General features: G+C 42.1%; 1 protein-coding gene across 2 annotated transcripts; it reads left to right on the forward strand.

Moving 5' to 3' along the window:
• Positions 1-655: 655 nt before the first annotated feature.
• On the forward strand, positions 656-26,821 carry Oprk1 (opioid receptor kappa 1). 2 transcript variants are annotated; one of them, XM_075967080.1, is made up of 4 exons: positions 656-955; positions 2,225-2,494; positions 16,216-16,568; positions 23,006-26,821. In XM_075967080.1, exons 2-4 carry the CDS (start codon positions 2,238-2,240, stop codon positions 23,536-23,538), a joined length of 1,143 nt encoding a protein of 380 aa, XP_075823195.1. In that variant the 5' UTR covers positions 656-955; positions 2,225-2,237; the 3' UTR covers positions 23,539-26,821. The 2 variants fall into 2 exon arrangements, with proteins under 2 accessions (XP_075823195.1, XP_075823193.1); XM_075967078.1 differs by lacking the exon at positions 656-955 and adding an exon at positions 1,445-1,784.
• The last annotated feature ends 1,042 nt before the right edge of the window (positions 26,822-27,863 follow it).

The following is a 27,863-nucleotide window of genomic DNA, read 5'->3' on the forward strand; positions in this document are numbered from 1 at the left end:
AGGTCAGTGTCTGTAGAAGCAGCGTCACTGTCTGTGTTAGTCGGGTTTCTACTGCTTTTATGAACACCACAACGGAAAGGGTTTAGTTCAGCTTACAGCTCTTAGGTCAAACCCCATCCCATAGGAAAGTCAGCAGGGACTCAAGTCAGGAGCCTGGAGGCAAGAAATTAAGCAGAAACCACGGAGGAGCACTCGTTATAGGTGTGTTCCCCATGCTTTTCTCCGCTTGACTTCTCATGTGCTCCAGGACTCTCTGTCCAGAGGTAGCACTGGAGTAGACACTCCTACATCAGCCATTATTCTAGAAAACGTCCTACAGCCTTGCCTACAGGCCATTTCCAAAGCACTTTCTGAGTTCCTTCTTTCTAGATAAGTCTAGGTTTGTGTCACATTGACAAAAACCAAAAATAAAACAAAACAAAAAACAACAAAACAGTACTCTTTCCAACGAGAATTTGCAAGACTTGATAATGGGCTAGGAGTTGGAAACAATATTGGCAAAGGGGAGTGTTTTCTGCAGCAGCAGAAGGAGAGTTGGGCATTTGTAACCTTTAAGGCCAGACGGCAGATCTTCAGTTAGCATGCTTTGGAAGGTGTGGGAGGCCCCTTCCATCATCATCTGGTGGATAAAAGAGCAAAGTCTGCTATTTTCTGCACCTTATGGGAAACAATGGGAATCTGGTTGGACTGAGACCTTGGGAGCCCTGGAAAATGCAAGTGCCTTACCCTTGGGTGACTACAGTCTTTCTCTTCTGGGATCGTCCTTTGGGACCCAGCCCTGGATCCCCACCTGAACGTTGCCCCCCACCCCCGGGGTCTTTTCTACCCAACAGACTTTGATGGAGACATTTGGATTTTCAGTTACTTTCACACAGTGGAAACTGAGTTTCTCCACAAAGGTTTGGGTTCTCTGCATTTGTTAGAGGAGGCAAGAACTTCATGACTGGAGATTAAGGTAAGAAAGAGTTGCTGTCCTGCCCAGCAGGGGGGTCTGGGTGAGGAGATTCTTCGCAGTAATCATAGGCAATAATGTTAGTGCCTGTAAGGTATGTTAGTGCCTGTAAGGTAGAGTCCACTTGCAGCCTGCCTTGCTAAGCAGACAGAAGGACAGAGACTTTCTATTTATACATCTTAAACCACTAGTTCTATATGACCAGTTTGATTCTGACTAGATTATTTTGCAACTTTATTGGATCCTGAATAAATAAAATTCAATACTACCACGATTAGTCCCCTTGCCTAAAAAGCGTCTGGTCCTGTGAACTATGAAGACACGAAATTCCAAACACATTGTGCATTCACTCCCAATGGTCTCATTAACTCTGGTCACTGCATGGGCGCTCTTATCTGTTAATGGACCAGAGCTAAATGATGGGCTGCCCGCCTGCCCGCCTGCCCGCCTGCCCGCCTGCCCGCCGGCCCGCCCGCTGCATCGCTGAGGGAGGGAGCAAAGCGGTGTGCAGCTGGGGAAGTTGGAATTGTTCAGAGCCGGCTGCGCAGCCGTGGGGGCCTTGGCTAGCTCTGAGGGGGTGGGGAGGGGGATGAGATCTCTCTGGCGGGGCGGGGTGGGGGAGGGGGACAACTAGCCCAGCTGCTCTCAATCTGCCGGTGGCTTCCGCCCCTTCATGGCTGCATCCCACCCAGCCGAGCCTCCTCCAGTTGTGAGATCCACGCACTGAGCAGCGCGGCCGTGGACCCATTAAGGCAGAACAACCCCAGGAACTAGAGTGGCACCTGGGAGTCTGACAAGGACTTGGGAGAGGTCGCCTGTCAGGGATCGGGAGGTGAGCTTGGGGCTCTCAGAGCACAGTGGTTCGATTGTTGCTCTCAGTCTTAGTGCATCTGGGTGGTGGGGCTCTTCTTATAGTTGCAAAGGCACGCAGGCAGGGTGGACAGTGCCTGAGGGCAACGTGCACCCTCAGGGTTCCTGGAACGTGCAAATGCTCTCAGTTTATCTGTGTGTGTGTGTGTGTGTGTGTGAGAGAGAGAGAGAGAGAGGGAGGGGGACGTTAAGGAGTTTTGAAGGGGGGTGCCACCAAGAGGCCAATCCTCCAGGCCCCTTCCTCTGGGTGAGCGCCCACAGACTGAGACTGAGTTGAGGGATTGCGAGCTCCCGCCTGCCAGCCCTGCCTGCCTCCCCTGCACAGGCAAAGTTTGTCTCTCTGGGATCAGTCTGTCCTCTGCTCCCGCAGCCCCGCAGATATCACTGCTCCTCCCTTTCCAGCTGCAGCCCTCACATGGAGTCCCCGGTCCAGATCTTCCGCGGGGAGCCAGGCCCCACCTGCACCCCAAGTGCTTGCCTACTCCCCAACAGCAGTGCTTGGTTCCCGAACTGGGTAGAATCAGACAGGAACGGCAGCATGGACTCAGAAGAGCAGCAACTGGAGACGGCGCACGTTTCCCCTGCCATCCCGGTCATCATCACCGCTGTCTATTCAGTGGTGTTCGTGGTGGGTTTGGTGGGCAACTCGCTGGTCATGTTTGTCATCATTCGGTGAGTGCGGGGACAGGGTGTGGTGGTGGCAGGGGTGGGGAGGGGAGGGGAGTTGACAGTGTGTATGTGTGTAGGAGTGAGCCAGCCAGGTGTGAGATCTCTTCTGTGCAGGGTTCTGGAGACGCTCCAAGGTGACATCTTACAAGAATTTCCTGGGAGAGTTTATCCGAAACTGTGGGGTTCACACAGGGCAAACCCAAGGTACCTTTAGGATTTAAGAGCTGCTTGCCTGTCAAAGCAGAGGCTCCAACCTCTGCGGAGAGAGCGCTGTGGGAAAGTGCCAGGGTTCCGATGACAAGGTCATCCCCTGGTAAAGAGAACATCTATGCAAGTCTTTGCTTGCTTACCTGCTTTGGATCGAAGCACTTTACTGCCCTCTGTAAATATTTCTTTAAATAAATTCCAGGCCCACCAAACGCAGTGGAGATAATTCAGAATTTTTGTGACTCATCAGACTGGTGTTGTGGCTTATCAAATGAAAACCAATATTCTGCTTAGTGACTATCCACTAGCAAGATTTCGCAGTGCCCAGGAACAAACACAATAAGTGTGCTAAGCAAGTATCCTACTTCTGAGCTGTTTGTTTAGCCCTTGGCTTTTTGACACAAGTTCTTTCTGCGGGCTTTGAATTCATTCTGTAGTTCAGGCTGGTCTCAAATTCCCATCTTCCTGCCTCCAAAAACCTGAGTGCTAGGATCATAGCCCTGGGCCATGATACTCAGTTCATAGAGCCCCCCATTTCCCCCTCTGCGTCCCAACATCCTCTGAGCTTTGGCTGCTTCGTAGATGACTTTCTTCTGTTTCCTAAGTGATCAAGTCCTCCGTGGCCTCATAGATCTCTTCTGCCCTCCTGGAATATTCTCCTTATTACTCAGACAGAGAGACAGAACCAGTGGTATATGTGTATGATAAAAGAATGCACACAAGGAATTGGTTTGTTTGATTGTGAGGCGAGCAGGGCACCTGACATCTGTATTGCAGGAAGCCAGAAGGGCTAGAAGATATGCCCGGGTAGAAATTCTTCCTTGGTGAGCCTCAGTTACGCTCTTAGTGCTGTCTCTGGTTCAGCTGCCTGCCCTTGTGCTCATTATTGCTACCCCTATTTAAGATCAACTAAGATCTCCTACAAAAACCCTTCACAGTATCACCCACATGAAGAAGTTTGAAGACATAAAAATGTGTGAAGACCTAGCAGCCACCATCTGGCTGAGAACCATTAAACCTACTGACACCCCACCTCCAAGGCTTCATTCTTTTTTTTCCTTCCTTTCTTCCTTCCTTCCTCCCTCCCTCCCTCCCTCCCTCCCTCCTTTTCTTTCTTTTTGTGGCCAGGATCATCAGGAATGTGATGATAAACGCCAAAACACTCTCTCTCTCTCTCTCTCTCTCTCTCTCTCTCTCTCTCTCTCTCTCTCATGCTCTCTCTTTTTCTTACTCCCCCCACAGTTATCCAGCCTTACTAAAAGATTTCCCCCTCCCTCCTCATTCTTGAAGGCTACCCGATGATCCATCATGCACTGCTGAATTTCTAGACCTGCCTGGATTATTCTGAAAGGACTACCATTACAAAGCGCTATACACTAGGTGGCTTCCAGAACAGAATCTTTTGTCTCACAGTTTAGATGCAGAAAACCCAAGGTTAAAGTGTACTAGGTTAGTATTTTCTGGAATCTTTTTTTGACATGTCATCGCTCTTTACATCTGTCATCTCCAAATGCTCAAATGGACTTTTTTTTTCTGATTGTGACTATGTCCTAACCTCTAATAAAGACTTCAGCCATATGAGCCGACGTGTGGTCTCACTGGATCTTAATGACTTCTCTGATGGTCATGTCTTCAGTCACATTCTGACGTGCCAGCGATTAGGACACCAAAATATTAAGCTCAGCCTGCGACTCTAACCCATCCCTTTTCATTCTGCTAGAGCACTTCCTTCCAGTTTCAAATTCTGCATAATTTACTTTTATAATCTAATTGGTCAAAAATTCACTCTTATGCAGGTACATTTCTTTGTCAATTAATTTAAAGGATAAACAAAGAAATTTTACAGAGAAAAACAAAGCAAAAATGAGAAATTCTTCAGGTCTTGGTGACAGGCTGAGGCTTTTCCTTTTACCAGGTTTCAGGAATTTGCAGCCAGGGCTTGGCTCATTCCCAGACTTGCTCTGGAGTAGAGGGCATTTGCTTCTTTGGAGCTCAGCATCACTGTGTTGAAAGCTCCCCAAAAGAGTCCTCTTGAAAGAGACTTAAGGGTAACTATGGAAGGACTACTGCTATGGAAAAGGCTACATTTCCCAAGCTCAAATTTATTGATCCACACAAAATTCCTGAGCATGGATCTTGATTGTCATGAAGAAACCAATTTACTCACCTACAAATAAGAGGAAAAGTTTACTTTTCCTTAAGCCACGACGCAGAAATTCTATAGTTCACTCTGCTTACGTCATCTTAAGTTTGGGACAGATACTGGCTTATTTAGATTATCTCTGAGCCAGTCTAGCCTAAATGACCAAACTGTGTGGCTGAACTGAATAAGTGTGGGAAGCATTGCGATGACCCAGCTGGAGAGTCTTCAGTAGCAATGCGTCTTCCACGTCAGTTCTTCCTCCACAGAGTCCCAGTAATCCCTGCACTAGATGTCCTTGTCTTCCAGAGTCTCCTGGCTATCAGCTTGGCTTCCTTCTACATATTGCAGACCACTGCAGAGGAGCATCAAGAGAGCCTGGAGGCCAGCGTGGCTTGTCACATCCCATGCACCACTGCTCCCTCCTGCAGCTTTATCCTGTGAAACAATATGCTCTCATTTTTCTGCGTCCTGTCTGGGAACCAACATTAACATTTCCTGTTATGCGAGAAGAGCAAAAGCAACCTCGGAAATTAAGAGCCCATCTTTTTTTTTTCCCTCCCTTCAATTATTTTGTACATGTTTAAAAATCTCTCAAAAGAGAGCTAGTTTCATGGCAGCTGCTTGTGTGGATTAGTTAAAACTATTTTCTCTCAGTGGAGTATGTGAGCTCAATGAAGTATGGATCCTGCACAGCCATTTCAGGACAGAAGCTAAACAGCCACAGTAAGATAAAGAGGATGGGGAACGGAGGGAGGAAGGGAGGAAGGGAGGAAAGAAGTCAGCTGGGCTGGGATCATAGCCCTGCAATCCCAGCTACCTGATAGGTTGAAACAGGAGAAATGTGAGCTCAAGGCCTGTTTGGACAACTTAGTGAGGATAAAATAAATCTCAAAATAAAAACTAAAACACAGAGCTGGAGAAATGCCTCTGTTTGGGCACTTAGTGAGCACACATAGGGCCTCGGCACCATAGAAAAGAAAGACTCTTTTCTATGCTGTAGAGCTCTTCCCGAGTGAGCAGCCCACAGACAAAGCCTTCTAACTGCTCCCACATTGCGTTCTCCTGCCTCTACTTTCTTTCCTGGCATCTGTCTTGGGGCTGGTTTCAGGCTAGTTTGTGTCTTCCTGGGAGAAAGGAATTCTCTCTATTAGCTATTGAAATGCATCCTCAGTGGCAGTATCTTCCTAGGAACTGTGTGGGTGGCACCTCCTTCACCCTAGCTTGACTTCTGGATGCAGGCAGACATGGTTGCCCTTGGAGGCTCTGTGCTTGGCTACAAATCTACAGTTCTGTGGCTGTGAGACAGCTGCCCTTCTAGGATAGGAGGGGTTTCAGTGGGATCAGTAATATAGACTTAGGATTGTATCAAGAGCTTTGAAGGTAACAATTACTTGTGCTTCACCTTCTCTTTAAAAGGGCATGCCAGTTTATGTCATAGATAAAGAAAATTTGTAGAAAAAATAGTTGGTGGTAGTCTTTGTTTTTGAGACCGTCTCTAAATTCTCCACACTCCCCTCAAACTATCTGCTTACTTCAGCCAAGCAAGGACTGGAGTAGCAGCCATGTACTACCAAACCTCAAATGGATTTGAAGAATGGAGTTAATGCTGCAAAACTCTTGTGGGCTATTGTTTGTTCATCTATGTGACACTCACTATCCAAAATTTTCATAAGGTCAGAATTTTCATAAGAGACTTAAATTTTTGCTTATGTCAACTCTTCAGACTTCTGTATGAAGCCAGAGAAATAATTTTAAATATATGCCTTTTGGTACCCAGATGGCTGTGCCTGACTGCACATGCTAGAATTGTGACAATACCAAGAGGAAGGGATGAGCTCTTCCCAGCCACTGACTACTCCAGTGAAATTGCTTCTTGCGTGTTCCCCATCCTCCTTAAAGGGCCACAGTCCTGCTGGGACAGCCTGCCCAGTTGTGATGCCTGCCTTAGGATTGTCGCTGTACTGGGTTGCCTGTGTGCCCAGGTGTGATGCTTGTCTTAGGGTTGCTCTTGTACTTGGTTACCAGTGTGGTTACCTGAGCAAGTACACCATCTTGTGTTCTTGTTTCATCCTCTTATGCTGGCTCTGTGCACAAGGGTGAACAATGGAGACACCGTGGCTCCGATGGGAATGAGGTTCCACAGAGGGACTGTGGACTGAGGCAATGTTGGACCCAGCTCAGAGGCAAGGACCATATTTCCTTTCTTTTCAGAAATGAACAAACTACTACTGCCTCTTAGTAAGCAACCATGATTTCAATATCAAGTAATCTAGAAGGATGTTTAACAAATTAATTTTATTGAGATGAACTGAAGATATCCAGAGAATTTAATGAAGCAAACTCATTATGTTTTCAAGTCATTCAACTGAGAAGTCAGATCAGGACAATCTTCATTCCTAATCATTTTAATTTTATTTAATATCTTAAAAGAGACTTTTCTAAACTAATAGTTGAGTTCATAGAAAACTTGAAAGAAAGGCATCGATTTTCTACATACCCTGACCCTCACATGCAATCTTTCCACCATCAGTGTCCTGCCCCAACCAGAATGAGACAACTGATCTACCTGCGCAGACTCAGGATTGCTACCCAGACTCCATAGTTTGCACTGGGTTTGTCTCACCCTATCAGCTTCCACTGAGGTCTAATTGACTACTGAAAATGACTTGTGTTGAAGGTGTGGTTAGGTCATTTGTACTTAAAGTTCATTTTAAAATGCCACTTAAAAGCCTGAGTGTTGAAGATGTTGTCATACACTTAAAGTGCTGCTCAGAGGCGGTGGGATGTTTAAGAGGTATGGCACAATGTAAGAAAGTGAGGTTGCAGGACCTTGAAGGAGAGATTGTGCGGTGCATACATGAGCTCTTGCTCTCTCTCCCCTCTCCCCCATTGAGGTAAATAGGCCTCCTCTACCATGACATACTGAGCCATCATGACCGTCTCCAAACAAATGTGCCAATAGTGAACTGAAAGCTCCCAAACTGGAAGCCAAGACAAGCTTTCCTCATTACAGATTGATTACCTCCGGTATTTTGTTACTGTGACAGAAAACTAACATCGTTTAAGACATGCATGTACTGTGAAATGTTTAACATAAACACCTACATTACCACACAGAGTTGCTTCTCTGAGAGTGCCAGTTATAGGAGGCACACTTAAAAATTCTCAGATCCACACTATAGTAAGTAATTATAGACATCATGTATACATTTTTTCCTCCAGAGTGAATTCATCTTGTAACAGAGGATTTGTATCTTTGACCAGTGTCTCCTCATTTACCCACCCTTTTATATCACAAGCACAGAAGCTAGCATGTTTTGCAACCTGGAAAACATACCCAACATAATGAATACATCATTCTTGTTGGCAATGCAAAAGAAAACCCACCCACCACTTGGTTGCCTCTTGTCATATTGGTCTCCTACTGCTTGCTCAAAAGGACCATGTTTCCCTGAGGCTGCCCAGCTTTCCTCCTACTGAGTCTGAATGTGGGCAGTGCCAGTGTTGGAAGATAGATGCCAGATCCATGGGTTTAGTGGAGTTGGACTTTTCATTACGTTGGTAGCAAAGTTTGGGTTTCTACTATGTCACTGGCTTTCATTGTAGAACAAGTTACCCATTCCTTTGAATTCATTCGTTGTCATTCTCCACCTCAAAATCACTACAGTTGGCTCCTCACGTCTGTGGATTCTGTCTTTGTAGATTCAACCAAATGTCCTTAGGTCTGTCTTGGTTTGTGTCTGTACCAAATCCGTGCCATTTAACAAACTAACAGAAACAACAACACCCTCTCAAACACTGAGTGTAACTACTATTTACATTGCATTTGTGAACACACAGAGGGAAAGAAGCGAGAAACCAGGAAAATCTGCACAGATTGGTAAGAGAGAGAACCTGATGGGAACTTGAGCTTACCAGGTGACAAGGATACAGAGATATGTTTGGTATCCAGTATCCTTTGCAGGAGGTAGTGAGGCTTTAGGAGATAGGCTTTCTAGGGAATGGTGGAAGACTAGATGGGTGGGAAAAGTGGTGTTGGGCCAGTGGATACCTACGACCCATAAGAACAAAACTCTTTTATGCACTTACTAGTGACTTACCAAGTGGGAGATGGTGCTTTAGGAGTTGCAAGTGAGCTGGCAAAGTTGTGGTGATGGTTAAATCACACACACACACACACACACACACACACACACACAGCAGGGCCTACCCCATGATAAGTGCTTAGGGGATGGTGGCTGCTACCATCATCACCAAGGCAGCTGCTGCTCTTCTTGTTAATTGTAATAACCTCCCATGGCCCTGCCCTGACCTATAGTATAGTCCTGTGTTTCTTGAGGACTCTCGGAACCCATGTCTACTGGGTAAAGAACCTCTGCCCTCTTCTTGGTCTGTCTTTCTCGTCCTGTCCAGTGTACAGTATTGTGACTCAGGGTTGTAGCTCCGTGGAGATTAGCGAGGAGAAACCCCCGGTTTGCCTTTTTGTGCCATATGCTCCTTTGATGTGGATGCTAAGAAGGGCAACCATTTGCAGTTAACCCACCTTCAGCTTCTGCACACAAGCCTAAACTTCCCACCTTGATGGTGACATTTTACTTTAAATGCTTGCAAATTTCTGTAAAGCATTACAGTTGAAATGGAGAACAATCATATTCTATTTTAAGAAAAAAAACCTATGTCTTCTCTTCAGTGGACATAAAATCAATTAAAAGACTGGCTAACATTTTGTTGTAGTTAATTATAAACAGCTCCTGGGGGCTCTGCCAGAATCTCTGATTGTAGAGGTCTTGGTTTCCACTTACATGTTCATGGAATCCAGCACAGCGTACTTACTCGAAGACTGTTAATTTTATTGAATTTCTGGCTCATTCTTTCATTTGGTTCTGCTTGTGAGCTCTCTGTCCCATCAGTGTGGCAGGTTTCTAAGCACTTGTCTGCAGGCTGGAGCCCTGCCCTGTTCTTCAAAGCAAGGTCTGTCTCTGTGCTGCACAGATCACTCAAGACCACATGTCTTCAGTTAGAGATGTGAAAAGGCATAAATCTCCAAGGCAGTTTGAAGGGCAGGGGTGAGAATCAAGTAAGACAAACGGAAGTCAGAACAATAGATTTTTGAAAGTTATTTGGGAACCGGAATGACAGATGTAGGAATACATAACTTGATTTCTAACTCCTGGATTGAAGTTTCTGCACTTTAATTTGTATTTATATCACTTGAAGATATATAAAAGAGAATTACATGATTCTTAGTTGCCTCATTTGTAGAACAGCAATATTAGGGTCTACCACATGGAGTTACTGAGAGGCCTAAGCGAGATAAAGTCTACATTCTGGATGGAAAGCTTTTTGAAATGAGTCCTTACTGTGCTTGCTGTCTGTGCTCAGTTCTTTTTTTCTGAACTCTGATGACATGACGTGGAATCTTTCTAAATTCAGATCTTATACAGTTTTATGCATCTATTGCTTATAAATATTTTGAAAAGCTAAAAACCAGATTTCACCCAACATTTTATGATGACTTTGAATCCATATCTTCTTTCATTTTAGTATTCTTGCAACTTGTGTTTTTCTATGTCAGAGCTCAAGTTTCCTTTGACCACCATCTTTGTGTTCAAGCTAAATTGGGTAAAGTGGGCATGAGCATTATCTGGAAGCTACATCCAGCTTTGCTTTCTGGGTTTGCTATTAGATTCACCCCAAATACAAAAGGGAGGGGAGGAAGGGTTGGGGCACAGGATATAAATCAGACACAATTGCTGGGGAAAGGGAGAAATACATTTTGCCCCAGGCCCCAAAGTTACCTTTGGAATACTGTGCAGTGAACATGTATATTATATACAAGCAAACTGAGGCTTATCTATTAGGTCCTTGCTATTCTCTGGACCTTGAACATTGCCCAATGACCTGTGTGTTGAATATGTGGCCTTAGACCCTTAATGTATGCAGGGTAGTGGGTGGTCTTTGAACTTTTGTAGGTGTGCCCTTAAATGGGATTTCATGTTCCTCTTCATATTCTTTGCTACTGGTAAAACGATGGCTCTGCTCTGCTGTGCTCTGTTGTGCATGCCTGCCCAGATGTGCCGCCTTACCACTGACCTGTAGCTACAGGAGCAGCAAGACATGGTATAAAACCTCCAAGAAAGGGAACAGAATTAACCCTTTCTACAGACAAGTTGAATAGCTCAGGTATTTTTCATCACGGTTCAAAACTGACTAGTGAAGTCTGTCTGTTGACTGGAAGGGAGAAAACTGAAGATCATGACCCTGGTATGTCTAATTTTATAAAGCAAAGTATGGCAGTGTATGTTAATGAAGACACAGGAACTTCAGAGACTCCAAAAACAAGAGTAGATACCAAAGCTACACCAGCTGAAACTTCTAATAATATCAGAGATTTTTCTTTGGAGAACTTGAAGGAGTAGGAATTATGCCTATAACCTGTATTTTTTCAAATCACATTTTAAAATAGGAAATATTAAAATGTATTGCAGTCTATATTTTCTCATCAGAAACATTACTTCCCTAACTGTGCTTGCTTAGTTATCTGTGATTTTAGAAAGATATGAGTATTTGGTTATAAAGTCTTAAAAGCTTTCAGATACATATAGGCCATTTAATGATATTTGAGTTAAATTTCCAAAGGTGTAATGTGTTTGTAGTAATATGAGTGGCGGCGGGGCTGCGTCCCCAACACCCCAAGCCGCCTGCCCGGCTAGCTTATGCCCTGAAATAATTACACGGACACTGTATTCTTTTAAACACTGCTTGACCCATCTCTATCTAGCCTCTTCTAGGCTAATTCTCACATATTAATTTAGCCCATTTCTAATCATCTGTGTAGCGCCCCTAGGTGCGCTTACCAGGAAGATTCTAGCCTAAGTCCATCCTGGGTCGGAGCTTCAGAGCGTGCGTCTTCCCTGGAGCAGGTAGCATGGCGTCTCTCTGAAGCGTCTGCTCCGGAGAGCAGAGCTGTCGAGTCTGACCTCACTTCCTCTTCCTCCCAGCGTTCTGTTCTGTTTACTCCACCCACCTAAGGGTGGGCCTATCCAAAGGGCCTAGCAGTTTCTTTATTGCTTAGCTAATGAAATCAACAGATTGATATATGACACTCCCACATCACTTCCCTTTTTTCTGTTTAAAAAAAAAAAGGAAGGCTTTAACCTTAACATAGCAAAATTACATATAACAAAACAGTTATCAAGTAAAAGTTACAATAATCTTTATCATAACTAAGGAAAACTATAACTAACTATTCTTAACTTCATCAAAGACTCCAAAAAGATACAATATGACCTAAGCAAACAAGAAAAAAGCAACTTTTAAAACTCTAGAAATGACAGAGACATCTCGCTGCCTGGACAGTCACCCAAAGTTCCTCTGTACCGTTGGGGCATCCATCTTCAGCCTTCAGGCCCATGGTATCCAGCAGACATTTCCATAAAGCAGGAAAATTCAAAGTCAGTTCAGTCACTATCTGTTGTGTCCTGCAGAATGTCTCACAGACTCTTTCATGAATCAGGAACCCCGAAAGATCATCTCACCTTAGGCAAGTTCAGTAGTCCTCTCTCTGTGGGTTCTCTGTGTCCAGTTTATGCAATAGTCCAGGCAAGAGCAGTTTCTTGCCCAAATGGCTATCAAACTTCATAAGGATCCTCTTCGATGCCCATCTTCCTCTTGAAGTAGATTGGTGCTGCCAGGAGCAGAGTGTCTCATTGTCATGAAAAGTCCAAAGTTATTAAAACATTTAAAATGCCATATTCTATAATCTTTGAAAGATATGAAGAATGCCTATCTAAGATATATCTATGCACATCTAGAAAATCTTAACTAACATGACTACAGACTGATGATTTTCTATTAACAAGCTATATATATTACATTTTAAGTGAACTACACAATCACAATATCTTAATCAATAGCAGAAATATGCATATACATATAACAAAGTTGACCTTAAAATCCATACCAATGCAAATTATTCATACCTATATCATTTCCCCCTTTAAATGTAAAAGAACGTTTATAAACCATATTTGGGAACATGGGCGCAGTTTTTTCTCTCCAAACTGCTTCCTGCTGAATGGGGGCGTCGTTAATTTGGTCTTTCATGGTATAACCTGTGTGCTAGTTTCATCTCAGTTGGCAGTTGAGCTAAGCAATTTTCTGAAGGTGTTCACACCAACCCTTCAGGAGGACGTGGTCCATCATAACAAATCAGGATAGAAGAAGTCCAAAGGGTCTGGTCCTCTGTGAAAACAAAAGAAGACTCTCTCCAAAGCATCATATCCTTAGATCCAAATTCTGAAATCGTAATACCCTTATATCCATTCTGGTTTAGCTTGGCAGCCCATGTAATGAAATGTCTCTCTGTACTTAGCTCCTTCACAGTCAAAAATTTTAAAGAAAACACAATGTACATAATCCAGACTCTCTGTGAATTTTCCATCTTTACGCGGCTTATTTTTATTTATATCTATAACTATCTGTACTCTGTCTCTTTAAAGACTTTACCTTTTTTTTTAAGCATTAACTTTATTCTCTATATTCTTTTTCTTCTCTCTCCCAAGCCTACGTACATTCATCCAACAGTGTGACTCGTTTAGCGGTCTGAATCTGTCCTATTGTGAATCTGCAATTTTTTACTATCCAGGAGCACTTTTGATTTGCACCTTTAAATCACTAGATGCTTAAGAATCTAAGCTGTGACATTCCTAGGTTAACTTTTTGCTTTTTGAGAGTACATCTTTGACCTGGAATAACCCTGTAGACCAGGCTGTCTTTGAACTCTCAGAGATCTGCCTGTCTCTGCCTCCCAGGCATTGGGATTAAAGGCGTACACTACTACACCTTGAACTCACAGAGATCTGTTTGTCTCTGCCTTCTAGGCACTGGGATTAAAGGCGTGTGCCACCACACCTTGAAGTCACAGAGGTTTACTTTAAGAATTTTAACTTTTAGTCTGACTATATTTTTAACACACAGTAAACCATTCAGAAATTTTCTCTGTCTTTGAATCTCTCTTTACTGTATATCTCTCTTTTTCTGACCACAAGAGCCTTTAATTTACCAAGCAATATCAGTAGGACTAAAGGCGTGGCTTTGCCAGCTAGATCCAGTCCATTCCTTAGCTTTCCAGCCTCATGGCGGAAATACAGGCTGCAGCCATGTTTATAGCATTTCAAGGTTCCTGCCAGCCAGCAAGCTACAACAGACGACACTCAAGTCCTCTCTTGGTAGCCGGCCCTCCTGCCTCAAACAGTCAGAGTTTGCCCTGGCAGGATGGCCCAGAAAGCCGGCATTTTTAAACAGCGCAGCTTTTTTCCTGCTACGGCTGAAAACCGAAAAGCATGCGTTCAGCTTTTCGTCAACACCGTTTAAGTGTTTCGTGGCAGGACCTCTTAATGAGCTGCAGGCTTTGCAGCTGAAGCTGAGTCAGGAAGCCTCTCTTAGATGAGGCAGCTTGCTTGCCTCTAGCAAGCAGAGCAGACCCAAGAAATTGCCATAAGAAACATGCTTTACTCTATTCTTTTCCAAGCTTTCTCAGGCTTTCTGTGGACTCAGTTAGCCACACGTCTGGGCGTCATTTGTAGTAATATGAGCGGCGGCGGGGCTGCGTCCCCAACACCCCAAGCCGCCTGCCCGGCTAGCTTATGCCCTGAAATAATTACACGGACACTGTATTCTTTTAAACACTGCTTGACCCATCTCTATCTAGCCTCTTCTAGGCTAATTCTCACATATTAATTTAGCCCATTTCTAATCATCTGTGTAGCGCCCCTAGGTGCGCTTACCAGGAAGATTCTAGCCTAAGTCCATCCTGGGTCGGAGCTTCAGAGCGTGCGTCTTCCCTGGAGCAGGTAGCATGGCGTCTCTCTGAAGCGTCTGCTCCGGAGAGCAGAGCTGTCGAGTCTGACCTCACTTCCTCTTCCTCCCAGCGTTCTGTTCTGTTTACTCCACCCACCTAAGGGTGGGCCTATCCAAAGGGCCTAGCAGTTTCTTTATTGCTTAGCTAATGAAATCAACAGATTGATATATGACACTCCCACATCATGTGTTGCCCTACTTCCCTGAGTAAATCACTCATTTAGAAATGAACCATGGAGGAAACCAGAACTTGCTAGCTTTGTTACTATTCCTTGTAATGCCCTCTCACCCAGCCAATGTCATACTTTGTTTCTCTTGTATCCGAGAAGGAGGATATGAAAGGCAGAGGATGCTGAGGGTAGCAGGCATCCATACCTGCCAGATGTGTGGAGCCAGACTTCACAGTGGCCTCTCTCCTAGGCTCCCAGCTACTATCCTTGTGTATCAGAAACTGACTCAGGAAGCTGAGACTCAGGACTGTGCCTTCACCTTGGGCAACCCCATCCCATTTCTCTGTTATCACTGACAGCAGTGTGTTTTCCTGAGGAAATGTACGTGTCTAGGAGGACAGGGTACATTCAATGAGATAAAGTTTACGATTCTGAGGGACACGGAAAGGAATTAGCACACTGTTTTTCTTGGCTTCGGAGAGGTGAAGCACTATGAGTATTTACTGCTCAATGGATTCTGGAGGAAGTATTCCTTCAAGGAATGACTCTTTGATTGTTGATTCAGATTTGAGGAGAAATGGTGTTACTCTGAGTTTTGTGTTGTAGTGTAGAGAATGATTTCAGCTTCCGGGCAGTCTTGCCAACTCAACTTGAACATTATTGTCCTCTTGACTGAAAACTGAGACAACTGTATACTTTAAAAACCCGTCTAGGACTGGGATAGAGAAAGACAGAATTTATTTTTATCTACTGTGATGTTGCTGTATCAAATATAACTCATCTTGATCCATCTTGTTTATATACTACACTTAAAATGACAAGTTGGTGGCATATTGGCTAGCAGAAATCAATGGCTCTAATTGTGCTTTGGCCTCTACTGCTGGACACATTTTAAAATTGAACACCATTTTGTACTTTCAAAAGTAATAATAAAAGTAAATAATTACAGCGATTGATTTGTCAAAATAACTATGAAGGGAAAAGGGTTTGCATTAGACAAACAAAAGAAAAGTGTTTCAAAAATACTTAAGGTAAGACCTCTATGAAGGATTAAAATAAATTATCACCTATGACACGGAGACCTCTATGTATTCTAGTCTGTCTGTGTATTCATCTATTTATTGATCTGTACTTTCTTCATTCTCTTTTTTTATTTAAATGTTTTGAGCAAAGCACTAAGACAAAACTTTAACCAAACCTTTTACAATCTGTGCACGCAATGACTGCAAGGGAACAAGTAATTGCATAGCAAAATTAATCATTCAGTGGCTGCCACTAACATTCACCCTCTGGGTTTAAGTTGCAGAGCTGGAAGGCACTGACACTTTTTTCTTATCATTTAGATACACGAAGATGAAGACAGCAACCAACATATACATTTTTAACCTGGCTTTGGCAGATGCTTTGGTTACCACCACCATGCCCTTCCAGAGCGCTGTCTACTTGATGAATTCCTGGCCTTTTGGGGACATTCTGTGCAAAATTGTAATTTCCATAGACTACTACAACATGTTCACCAGCATATTCACCTTGACCATGATGAGTGTGGATCGCTACATTGCTGTGTGTCACCCCGTGAAAGCCTTGGATTTCCGCACACCTTTGAAAGCAAAGATCATCAACATCTGCATTTGGCTTCTGTCCTCATCTGTTGGCATATCAGCGATCGTCCTGGGAGGCACCAAAGTCAGGGAAGGTAACATCTATTGCTTTCATCCCACTTATAAAAATAGAATTTTTGATTAGATAAACTTCTTTTTTTTAACTTTGGGAACTAGTGGAACACATATCTATCGGGAAACAAGCAAACAAAAAGTAATGTATAATTTATAAATCCATGGAGGATTAGAAACAGAAATTTTTTTTTCTTTTCACCTCCAAACCTGGAGTGGGGCGATGACAGTGCCAGAGCATAGACACCCAGAAGTCGCAGATCTTTAAAGCACTTGGTGATTCTGGAGGAACTGTAAATCCAGGGAGGGAAAACTATACATGCTGGCCACCTTTTTATTTCTTTTCTTCCCTTACTTCCCACAGAAGCTTTTGTGACAGTGGAATTTACGGTACCATTCTACAAAACATACTTTGGAAACGAGTAGCTCAGACATTCGTATTTTAACTAATAATGTGGCAAACCAACCAGAAAGTGAGTGTGAAAATCCTGACGCGATTTCTGTTGGTCATAAGAAGAAAAGTGTGTGCACACAAGGCCTTCTAACTGCCACTAAATTCCGTCATACTCATTACTCTTATGACCGGGAGAAAATGCAGTCTGGAAGGGTATGAAGTAAGGAACCAAAGGCAAGAAGGTTTTGAAAATGCAACCTAGCCATCCCATGGCTTTCCTTCTTTTTCTTCCCAACAAGGGATTAAATTATTAAACACATATGTGAGATCTTTCTCCATTCCACTTTAAGGTTACTCCTCATATACCTTTTCTCCATTGGCTTAGGTCCGCTCATAATCAGGTTCACAGGTGCTTACAATTCTTGCTCTATGCAAACAGGGAAACTATTCTTTCCCTGTGTTCATCAAATTGGGATGAGGGATGAAGTTGCCTGGGTTCTTGAGAATACACCAGTGCCTGAGTAGCAGTCTTGGGGTGCCTGGCTTAATCAAGCTGGAGTGTGACCTAGCTTAGTCTGACCTGAAACTTAGATGAGAACCACCGTCTCAAGAGTTTTGCTCTGGAAGCTATGGAAAATATCCTTGATCTTAATAAAGATTCCCCAGAGGGGAGCAGGTAAACAGCCTCTGAAATGTATAAATACTGCTTAATGCTCTTGCAGGTGTCCAGATGCATCCTTTTATTAGCGAGCTTTGTAGTACTTGTGAGTATAGATAATTGAATATGTGTAGCAAGGACTTAGGAAGAGGACAGGCACTAAAATCATTGCTTATCTTACATGGTCCAGGCATGGGTGACTTTTGTTCATTCTAGATTCTTTATTTTAGAGAAATTTGAGGGTCATATCAAAATTGAAATGCAAAGTAGATTTCCAATCTGTCTCTTAACAGCACACTTGCATCCCCTTCATTATCAGCACCTCCGCTAGAGTGGCACCCTTGTCACAGCCCAGTCTAGATTAACACATCATCACCCAAGAATTGGCAGCTTATAATAGGGGGTTATTCTTGGTGTCGTGTTCTCATGGCATTTTCTTCTGAACTGTGTTGCAAGTTCTCAGCACAGCTACATCAGGAGTTGGACTATGACACTTGTCATCAAACAAGCAGTTGGGAAGATGAATGGTCACACAGAAGAATTTATTTTTTCATGACTACATTAAGGGGAGATAAATGGCCAGAAGCTTTTCTGAGGCTCAGGTGTCTGTAAATACAAATCCCATCCTGGAGCAATGCTCTGCACCTGCCAAGATGAGAAGGGGCTTTGTAGCAAAAGGTGATAGAGGGCTTTCCCAGAGCAAATATAGACCTGGTTTTATATTTTGTGTTCCACTTGCAAATTTAACTACTTTATTAGTTCTAACATGTGTCAGACAATGATACTCTAGGAAAAATGGGTTTCAGTTAGGGTTTTGATAGACGAAATGTAGAGAGATATGTTTGTTTCCAGATGATGTTGCTGGAGATGAATTCTTAGATGCTGTAGAGGAAAAGAGGCACTGAAGTCAGTGAAGACGAATCTGTGCAGCAAAGGAGAGCACAGTAAGGTGGTTTGTAGGATATCTGTTTTTTCCTTTTACGTTTTTCTAGTTGCGATTTTGTTTGTATTATGAAAGGTGGTTTTTGTGGACTGCAGGCATTTTGGAGTGCTACCCCACGCTGCCTGTTAGAACTGTTTGATGAGTAGGAGGAGTGATTGAGGCCATCTTTCTAACTGGAAATGACTGGCTGGTACTGTTCTTCAGCATGGCAGTGTCATCAGCTACCACCCTGGTCCTCAGAGGTTGCTGTGACTTGTTGATGTTCACCAACATCTTCTGATGCCTGTGCAATAGTAAGGGCTCTTGTATATAGCAATGGTTTCACTTTATAGGGATTAAATATTGAATCTTATGTTTACATGTGTGAATTATTTATTTTAGTAAATCATAATCTGCTTATCACCAGTACTATGTAGGCAACTCTAGACAAAAAATTGTAGGCAGGTAAGGGATGCTAGAAGCAGGAGAAATAGCCCTCCCTAGGGAATAATCCTCAGTTACTTATACAATATCAAATGGTCATCCCTGAAAACATACAGACGAGTAGCATTATACACAATGAGCTGGTTATATTTATATATTTAGTTATATATATATATATATATATATATATATATATATATGCATATGTATGCAACAACAGTTAAAGAAATAGAGGTCATGAATTTGAGAGAGTGAGGGGTATACATAGGAATGTTTGGAGAGAGGAAAGGGAAATGATGAAGCTTAATTTCAAAAACTAAAACAAGAAACAAAACAAGCATACAGCAAAATGACTAAAAATCAAATCTCTAATTTGGCTGTTGGATCTAATTTTAATTATAGAAGTCGTAGGTGTTGGACTACGTGCCAATGAGAGCTATGACCGTACTCTACTAATCTGCAAAGGGAAAGAAATCCTGAAGCTACAATTCTAGCCTGAACTTCAATAGGATCAAGGTCTTTAAATTCTGTCTGTGAGAACAATCATGTGATGTTTGAAAAACACTGCTTTTTAACTGAGGCAACCGTAAAGATAATTCAGTCAGAACATGCCTTCTTTTTCCAGAGCAGATGTTTGAAATAAGCCATGGGTTAGGGCCATTTGTGGGCCCTCCTCGTTGGTGGCACATGTTCAGTGCCTAGTGCACATTTGGAAGTCACTCCCACCCCACAACTGGTGTCTATTTCGAATGTATTTTTAAAAGTAGCTACCATTGATCATTTTCCACATCAATAATACCTGTTGATCAAATATTTACTAAGATGCAAGTATGTGTGGGGTAGTTTAAGTGAAAGGAGCCTTCACAGTTAAATTATATAACCCAGTTTCATCAGTTCGGTGTCATGCTTCCAAGTTTGATGAGTAACTCTTACCTATTAGATGCAGAAGGGTTTTGTATGTACATGGCATGTGTTTAACCATTATTTTAATGATTCATTCTCATTTTTAGTATGTGCTGTAGGCATGACCCTTGTACTAAAGAATAATTTAGACTTAATCCTTATTCTAGGGGTGTTTACATTCTAGAGAGAATAGCGAGAAAAAAAATAATGACCTCATAATTTCCTAAAAGAAAATGATCTGTCTATGTAGTAAATAACATGTAAGTAGCACACATTGTCAGGAAGACAACCAAAGAAAGGAACCTCTGTGTAAATATTTTTGAAATGACTTTTCAACTGAAACTTCTGTGAGAAAATCTACAAAGATTAAACAGCTTCCCCACCCCCAACACATACTTCTTATCTGCAAGAAAATGTTTATGATTGTTAGTTCAATATCTGTGATCCCCTTGAACCCAGAATAGTTTGTTCTGTGGCTTTTCTTGTAGTGTTTTTGACCCCTTTGGCCTTTATAATCCTTCTTTCCCCTTTTCTGCTGAATTTCCCAAGCTCAGCCTAATGTTTGGCTATGAGTCTGATCTGCATCTGTTTCCATCAGCTGCTAGATAAAGCCTGTTTGATGACAACTGGCCTAGGCTATAAATCTACAAGTGTGGCAGAATATTCTTAGGCATCATTACATTGCTTTTTTTTTTTGGGGGCAGTTGGGTTTGGTTCTATCCTAGGTCTTTGTGCATCCCGCCTCTGGGTCCTGACCTTCCAGGCAGTTTCAGGGATGGGCTCCTTCTAGTGTCTTGGGTCTCAGGCTGGACCAATCATTGATGAGCCACTCACACAATTTCTGTGCCCCTCCCCACCAGCACATCTTGTAGGCAGGGCAAATAGTAGATGGAAGGTTATATGGCTGGTGCCTGCATGGGGCTCACCTAGGTCCTTTGCAAACAGGCTGCTGTTATATAACTAGGTTTTCTTGTGGAACTATTAACAGAGGGAGCAGGAGCTGTCTCTGATTTTTTTTTTTTTGCTGGCTTTTAGGAACCTATTCCTCATACTGATGTGGGATGTCCTTCTGTATATATGTTGCTTTCATTGGGTAATGAATAAAGCTGTTTCAGCCAATAGCTTAGGCATATTCCTGGCTGACTCTTATAGTAGGAGACTGCTCATTCATTTCCTGGCCACCCAGACCCGAATAACCACACAGAAACTATATTAATTACAACATTGTTTGGTCAATGGCTTAGGTGTATTCCTCACTAGCTCTTACATCTCAAATTAACCCATTTCTAGCAAACTGTGTATCACCACGAGGCTGTGGCCTACTGGTAAGGTTCTTAACATTCTGGTCTGTCCTTCTCCTTAGGCAGCTACATGGCAGCTCTCTGACTCCCTCTACTTTCTCTCTTATATTTCTGATCAGATTTCTAGCCTGGCTTTGCTCTGTTAAGTCATTGACCGAAAGAGATTTATTCATTAACCAATAAGATCAACTCATATGCAGAAAGACATCTGGCATCATCATACTGGGTTGGTGTGCCCAGCTTTAATACTAGGGAGGTACCTAGGCTTATTGCAACTTTGATATACCATGTTTCAAAGTTAATACCTATTCAAGGCCTGCCCTTTTCTCAATAGAAACAGAATAGGAGTGGATGGATGAGTGGAGAGGGGGAAGTGAGGGGGGATTGGGATGAGAGGAAAGAGGAAACTGCTGTTGGCATGGAATAAAAAAGTAATAAAATAATCATTATTTTGAAAATAAAAAAATAAAATTCAAGATCACCTTTAAAGAAAAGGAAAGGGTTTTTTTTTGTTTCTCTTTATTTTTATGGAGCTGGAGTGATGGATCAGCAGTTAAGAGCACTTATTGCTTTACATGGAACCCACATTCAGTTCTACAACATCTGTATGGTGCCCCCAAAATATTTGTAACTCCAGTTCCAGGGGACTCAACTCCTTCTCACCACCAGGCACACACACGGTGCACATGCATACATGCAGGCAAAACACTCATACACATAAAATAAAATCAATAAATTCAAAAATTAAAAAATAATAGTTTACCAGATTTAATAGATAACTATAGAAGATTTATACTAAACTCAGAGTTTCATGACATACCACCTACTAAAGATTTTTAATATTTTGTTTTCTAAAACAATGGTGATGATTTTTGAGGAATACTTCACATAAACATGTAGGCATATCAAAGAGTTCCACAATTGTCTGGAATAGAGTATAACAAAGGTTTATTTTATTTGGGCATAAACTCACAGTAAGGGTAGCGATCTGCAGTCCTCTCTGTGTGCAGGAAGCTAGGAACTGAACCCATCATAAAAGAGGGCAGCACACACTTTTTGTCTATATTTATAGTACCTCAGACCATGCCCAAAATGGGCTGGTGTCTGAAAGACTTTTGACCAAAGGAGTTTCCACAACATAAACACTAAAGCAAGATTGATGTAGATGATTACTCCGTTCTCTTGCATGGTCTTCATTTACCTTTGCAATTTTTGTTCACATTTCAATGATGCTGTTAATCATGGTGAGCAGATGGTCCTAGTAACTCACAGCACCTGAGTCACATTTAGATGTATTTCATTATCAACGTTTACAGACCCACCTAAGTAGTTAATATTTTTAAGACAAGCTGGTGTTTGTTAAATTCAATAGGGAGATTCAAAATGTTTAGTTATTTCCTAGAAATAGATTCTAACGTTTTGTCGTTGTTGTTGTTAACTCTTTTGTCTGAGTCGTGGGTGTGAGGGACTTGTTCATATGGAAAAATACAACATACGTGCCACCCTCAAACTGAACAGTTTGGCTCCTCTGAAAACCCCCAATACCAGGCCAACTGTCCGAGCTGGACAAATCACACTGCCAGTCAGATTTGCTTGTTTATTCTATTTAGAATTTTGTGTTTGACAAAAAATAGCTAGTCTATCGACTCATTGTTTTGATAGAATGCTCAGTGATGAACCATTAATGTCTGCGTTGCTATTCTGCTTCCAGTACTACCTCACTGTATCTGGACTTCTGAAATCAAAGGTACTGGGATTAACATATAACTCAACAGTCATAGTGCTGGCAATAACAGGATTCTCTCTGTGATTTTGTTGACTTTGGTCACCTCTGGCAGATACGGATGTCATTGAGTGCTCCTTGCAGTTTCCTGATGATGACTATTCCTGGTGGGACCTCTTCATGAAGATCTGTGTTTTCATCTTTGCCTTTGTGATCCCGGTCCTCATCATCATAGTCTGCTACACCCTGATGATCCTGCGCCTGAAGAGCGTCCGACTCCTCTCTGGCTCCCGAGAGAAGGACCGCAATCTCCGCAGGATCACCAAGCTGGTGCTGGTGGTGGTGGCAGTCTTCATCATCTGTTGGACGCCCATTCACATTTTCATCCTGGTGGAGGCTCTGGGCAGCACCTCCCACAGCACGGCCGCCCTCTCCAGCTATTACTTCTGCATTGCTTTGGGCTATACCAACAGCAGCCTGAATCCTGTCCTTTACGCCTTCCTTGATGAAAACTTCAAGCGGTGTTTCAGGGATTTCTGCTTCCCCATGAAGGTGCGAATGGAGCGACAGAGCACCAACAGAGTTAGAAACACAGTTCAGGATCCTGCTTCTGCGAGGGATGTGGATGGGATGAATAAGCCTGTATGACTAGTTGTGGAGATGTCTTCTTACAGCTCTCTAGGTAGAGAGGAGTTCAATGATCTTGGTTTAACCCAGATTACCACTGCAGTCTAAAATGGAAAGATGAGGTATTTGATAACAAAGACATCTCATGATCTAAAGTCTTAAAGTCCAGGGTGCAGTAGTGATCTAGCTGAACAGGGACAGCAAGTCTGAAGAACAGAGCACAGGAGGTCCTGGCAACAATAATCCTCATGCCCATGGCAGTGAAGCCAGTCTAATCCCAACCCATTCATAAACAAAGATAAGACTCTTCTGGTTCCTTTGGTTTAGTTCACCTCCAGCTGTGTGACCTTCTTATGCGACATAGTTCCAAAGCTATGGAGAAGAAAATAAAGGAAAAAGCAAAGCAAACTAAACCATTGGATCCAAAGCTTAGTGGACATCAAAACTACCTGTTAGCACTGGCAGAAACAACCAGTTAGAGTGGGAGCATGTCAAAGGACATACCCAGCTCATACCCTGCTGGGTGGACATGTCTCAAGGGTGGAAAGAATGCTTCTTAGGAAGAACTTGGACTCAGACCCAGGCATAGTGGTAGAGAGCGTCGCGCTGACATTTGTGAACTTGTTTAAATCTGTGAATGCTCTTCTCAGAATGTTTAATGCCTTGAAAGCTACAGTTTGCTGCTTACGATCTCTGGGTTTTAGCATGCTATTCAGGTAGGTAATCTGAGAAAAGATGTTATAAAGTTAAGTATGAAGCTTGTATATGAACGAAGTGTGTATAGTTTCATCTGTAAATAGTCTATGTGTAAATAAGAAACAGGCTTCCTGTCCAGCCAGGCAGCCAGGACAATTCTTAAGGGGGCAGCAGTGATTCCCCCGGAAGCACGGAGAATGGATGCTGAGCTATTATGCTGCAATGTACGTTTCTCTGGGACTCAGTCATGTTGTAATTTCTTCTGAATTCCTCCAGCATCGTTTACTCTATCACTGCTCTTAAATTGGTGTTAATAAATCCTCTGACTTTGAATTCACTCTAAGATTTTAGTTTTGGTCAAATCTACTTTGTGATAACATATATTTGTAAACACACATCTATTGCCGGAGTCTCTCCTCAAGTAGAGCAAATTGTTTGGATAATGCAAATCTTTCGATATGTTCTGACTTTCCTCAGAAAGGAGGATTGCTCCCCAATGTATGCTGAAGAAGGAAATGAGGCTTGAGGTGGCTGAGCACAGCTTGCATGCCATGGGTAAGGGTGTACCTGTGGAGGTTATTGTCTAAGAAACCTATTCAGGATAATTTTGCTAAATCTTCCAAATGACATATAAATTTCCCCTTCTTTAAACCTTATGGTTCAGAGATAATGAAAATTTTTTTGTAATTTGATTTGAAAGAAGAAGCAAAGGATAATTTAGAAATAACAGCTATTTCTAAGCTTGTACATGGTTAGGGCCAGCACCCCTTAGAGTCTAATGGAGCATCTAATGGGTGGACCTGAGGACTGTAGGCACGGTTCCATCTCTGAGTTCTAACCGCCAGCTGTTTTCACTGCTGCTTTCCCTCTCTTCCTGGAGACCAAGGCTTGCATAAAGGCATGACACACTCTGCAGAGTCACTGCCATTATATTTATCTCCATTCGGGACTTTTATGCTACTGAATTCAATGGCGACATTTTTAAGGGAACTGAAGTGCTCTCATGAGGACTTCTTAAATTTCACTGAATGCCTAGATGCCCTGGAATTCTTTTTTAATAACACAAATCTGTAATTTATTAAGAAAATATATTAATGTAGATTTAAGCATGGAAGTTAACAGCAGAAGAGAGACACGTAAAAGGAAGGGAAGGTCGTAGAGTGGGCACAAACTTCTTTGAAAACTGTTATCATTAAAATGATGATGATGATGATGATGATGAGTGTGCGTGTGCATAATGGGATGCATATAGAGGTCAGAGATAATTTCCCACAATTAGCTCTCTCTTCTTTTCTTTTATAAGGGTTCTGGGAATGGGAACTCAGGCTTACATTGTCAGGTATCATGTGTGTTTACTCACTGAGTTATCTTGCCAGTCCAAGGCACATCTTTCTTAAAGAATCATTGCCCTTGCATTCTTATAACTGAATATATAAATAAGAATGACTTTATTATTGGGTGACATTAGCATTGGTTGTTATTTTAATGGGACATGTATGCGAACAAAGAAGTTCCAGGAACAAATACTGGAACTGAAGTAGGCAATAGAAATTCTTCTACAGCCCAGAAGGAGCGGGGGCTGTTGGAAGATTCTGCCCAGTACAAAATGCAATGTAGTTACCACATCACCATGAAATGGAGTTATAATAGTGACCTCTTTAAATTAACACTCCATATGCTCTCCTAATATCTGATTCCTGCATTTCTTGATCCCATGGACGGGAGATAAGTAGCTTAGCTGCCCTTGAGGTGTATTCTGAGCTTCTCCAAGACTCTTGAATTGAAAGTGAAAAGCAGATGACAGCCCCTTTGGGTCACTAGTTTAAAAAATGGTAAAAAGACTCACATACAGGAAGGAAAGTATCAACTACATATACGTGCTTTATTGTTGAAGTATGAACATGTGTACAGACACATGATCATATATGTGAAAGAGAGCAGGTGCACACATGTGTGTGCACATCTGCATAATGCTAAGGAGCAGTGGTCATACTCCCATGCTCGATTGTTTCATACAGTGATTTTGTCTAACCATGACCCTTAAGTGACTCTCCCTCTCCGTGGTTCCCAGAAGGCTCTTCCATCTTACTAAGAAGGTGTTGTTTGATATGTCTGTGACTCGAAATCAACTCTGCTTGGACTCTATCTTCACTCTAGTGGCAACTTTTGAACCAAAACTTGTTTCGAGAGAAATCAAAAATTTTTGGAAAAAGGGTTTAATTTTGTGAATGATGTGTTAGATAGTGGTGAATTTGTATCCAACAATATATAGATATTTCATTTGATATATAAGATGTACAAAATGAGGAGTACGTTGGCTGGTTTTAAAGGAAAGAATTTAGAGAAAAACCTATGACAAGATTGTATATTCCTTCTGCAAGATTTGTTTTTTAAGCAAGAGTTGTTTTGATGGCATGGTGTCAATATGAAAGTCCTACATGGTCACAAACTGGATCAGGTCATGACAATTTTCCTCTTTGAAGGAAAGGTGTGTTCTTTACCTTATAGATATTATTTATATCTTATACTGTTAGATAGTGATTACACATTGTACATATGATTGTGTGCCTTGCAATAAAACCAAAATTGTACCTGATAAAAATTATAATGCTCTGCTGGTAAGTCATTTGTTCTTCAGAGACTTCCGTGAAGCCTCACAGTCTCAAGATAAGGTCAACCGCTTCTCAGAAATCTATGTGTCACTAACTTGCCACCCATCAGAATGTGGCCGATGATCAATGGAACAGAACGAAGCAAACAATCTGATTTTATCATCACACTCTCAACATCCCAGAATCAATGTAAAGTAGTGCCTTTCTAACAAAATTTAAAATATGAAAACATGCAAAATCCAAAATTAAGCATTCTGGAAAAAAATAATTTAAATCAACTCCAACCAGCAAATGCATTCGGTTTCCTGCCCTCTGTCAGCATAACACATCGCTACTTCAGACTAATTCCTGACCACATATTAGTTCACCTGAGCAGAAAGAAATTTTAAAATCACTGCTAGTTTTTGAGACAGAGTTTTATGTAGCCCAGGGTAGGTTTGAACTCCCTTTAGAGGTGGAGATGACCTTGAACTTCTGATCATCTTGTCTGTACCTCTGTGGTGCTGGGATTATAAGCCTGGGCCAATATACCCAATTGTCTGTGATGCTGAAGACCGAACATAGGGTTTCTTGCACGGTGTACAAGCACCCTGCCAACTGAGCTTCATGCCCAGCCCTAAAGTCAGTGTCTGGAGAAAACACTTCATGAACACATGCAGACATGGATTTTCATGAATGTTTTAAGACCAGTAACGCTGACAGTGAATAATAACCATCTCATTTGGGTAAGTCAGATGAGTCACTATCATTGAAGTCATTATTATAATCATGGACTGTAATACATGAGCTTACTATGTAACCCAGCCTAGTTTAGTTTTCCTAAGAACTACAGATACACATAAGTCACTTATCTCATTAACCAGCAGTTATTATTTTAAGTGCCTCCAAAATATTGGAATAACTGTTATGTTTTCATTTTTTAGTAATTTAGTATGCATAATACTATGCACACAGCAATTTAAAAACATATCTAGGCAGATTACAGCATTTCTTTTAGAAAAGAACTTAAATAGTTTGTGCATGTGTATATTATAGTAT

Source organism: Microtus pennsylvanicus, chromosome 3, assembly GCF_037038515.1.
Source record: "Microtus pennsylvanicus isolate mMicPen1 chromosome 3, mMicPen1.hap1, whole genome shotgun sequence".
In the NCBI taxonomy this organism is placed as follows: Eukaryota; Metazoa; Chordata; class Mammalia; order Rodentia; family Cricetidae; genus Microtus; species Microtus pennsylvanicus.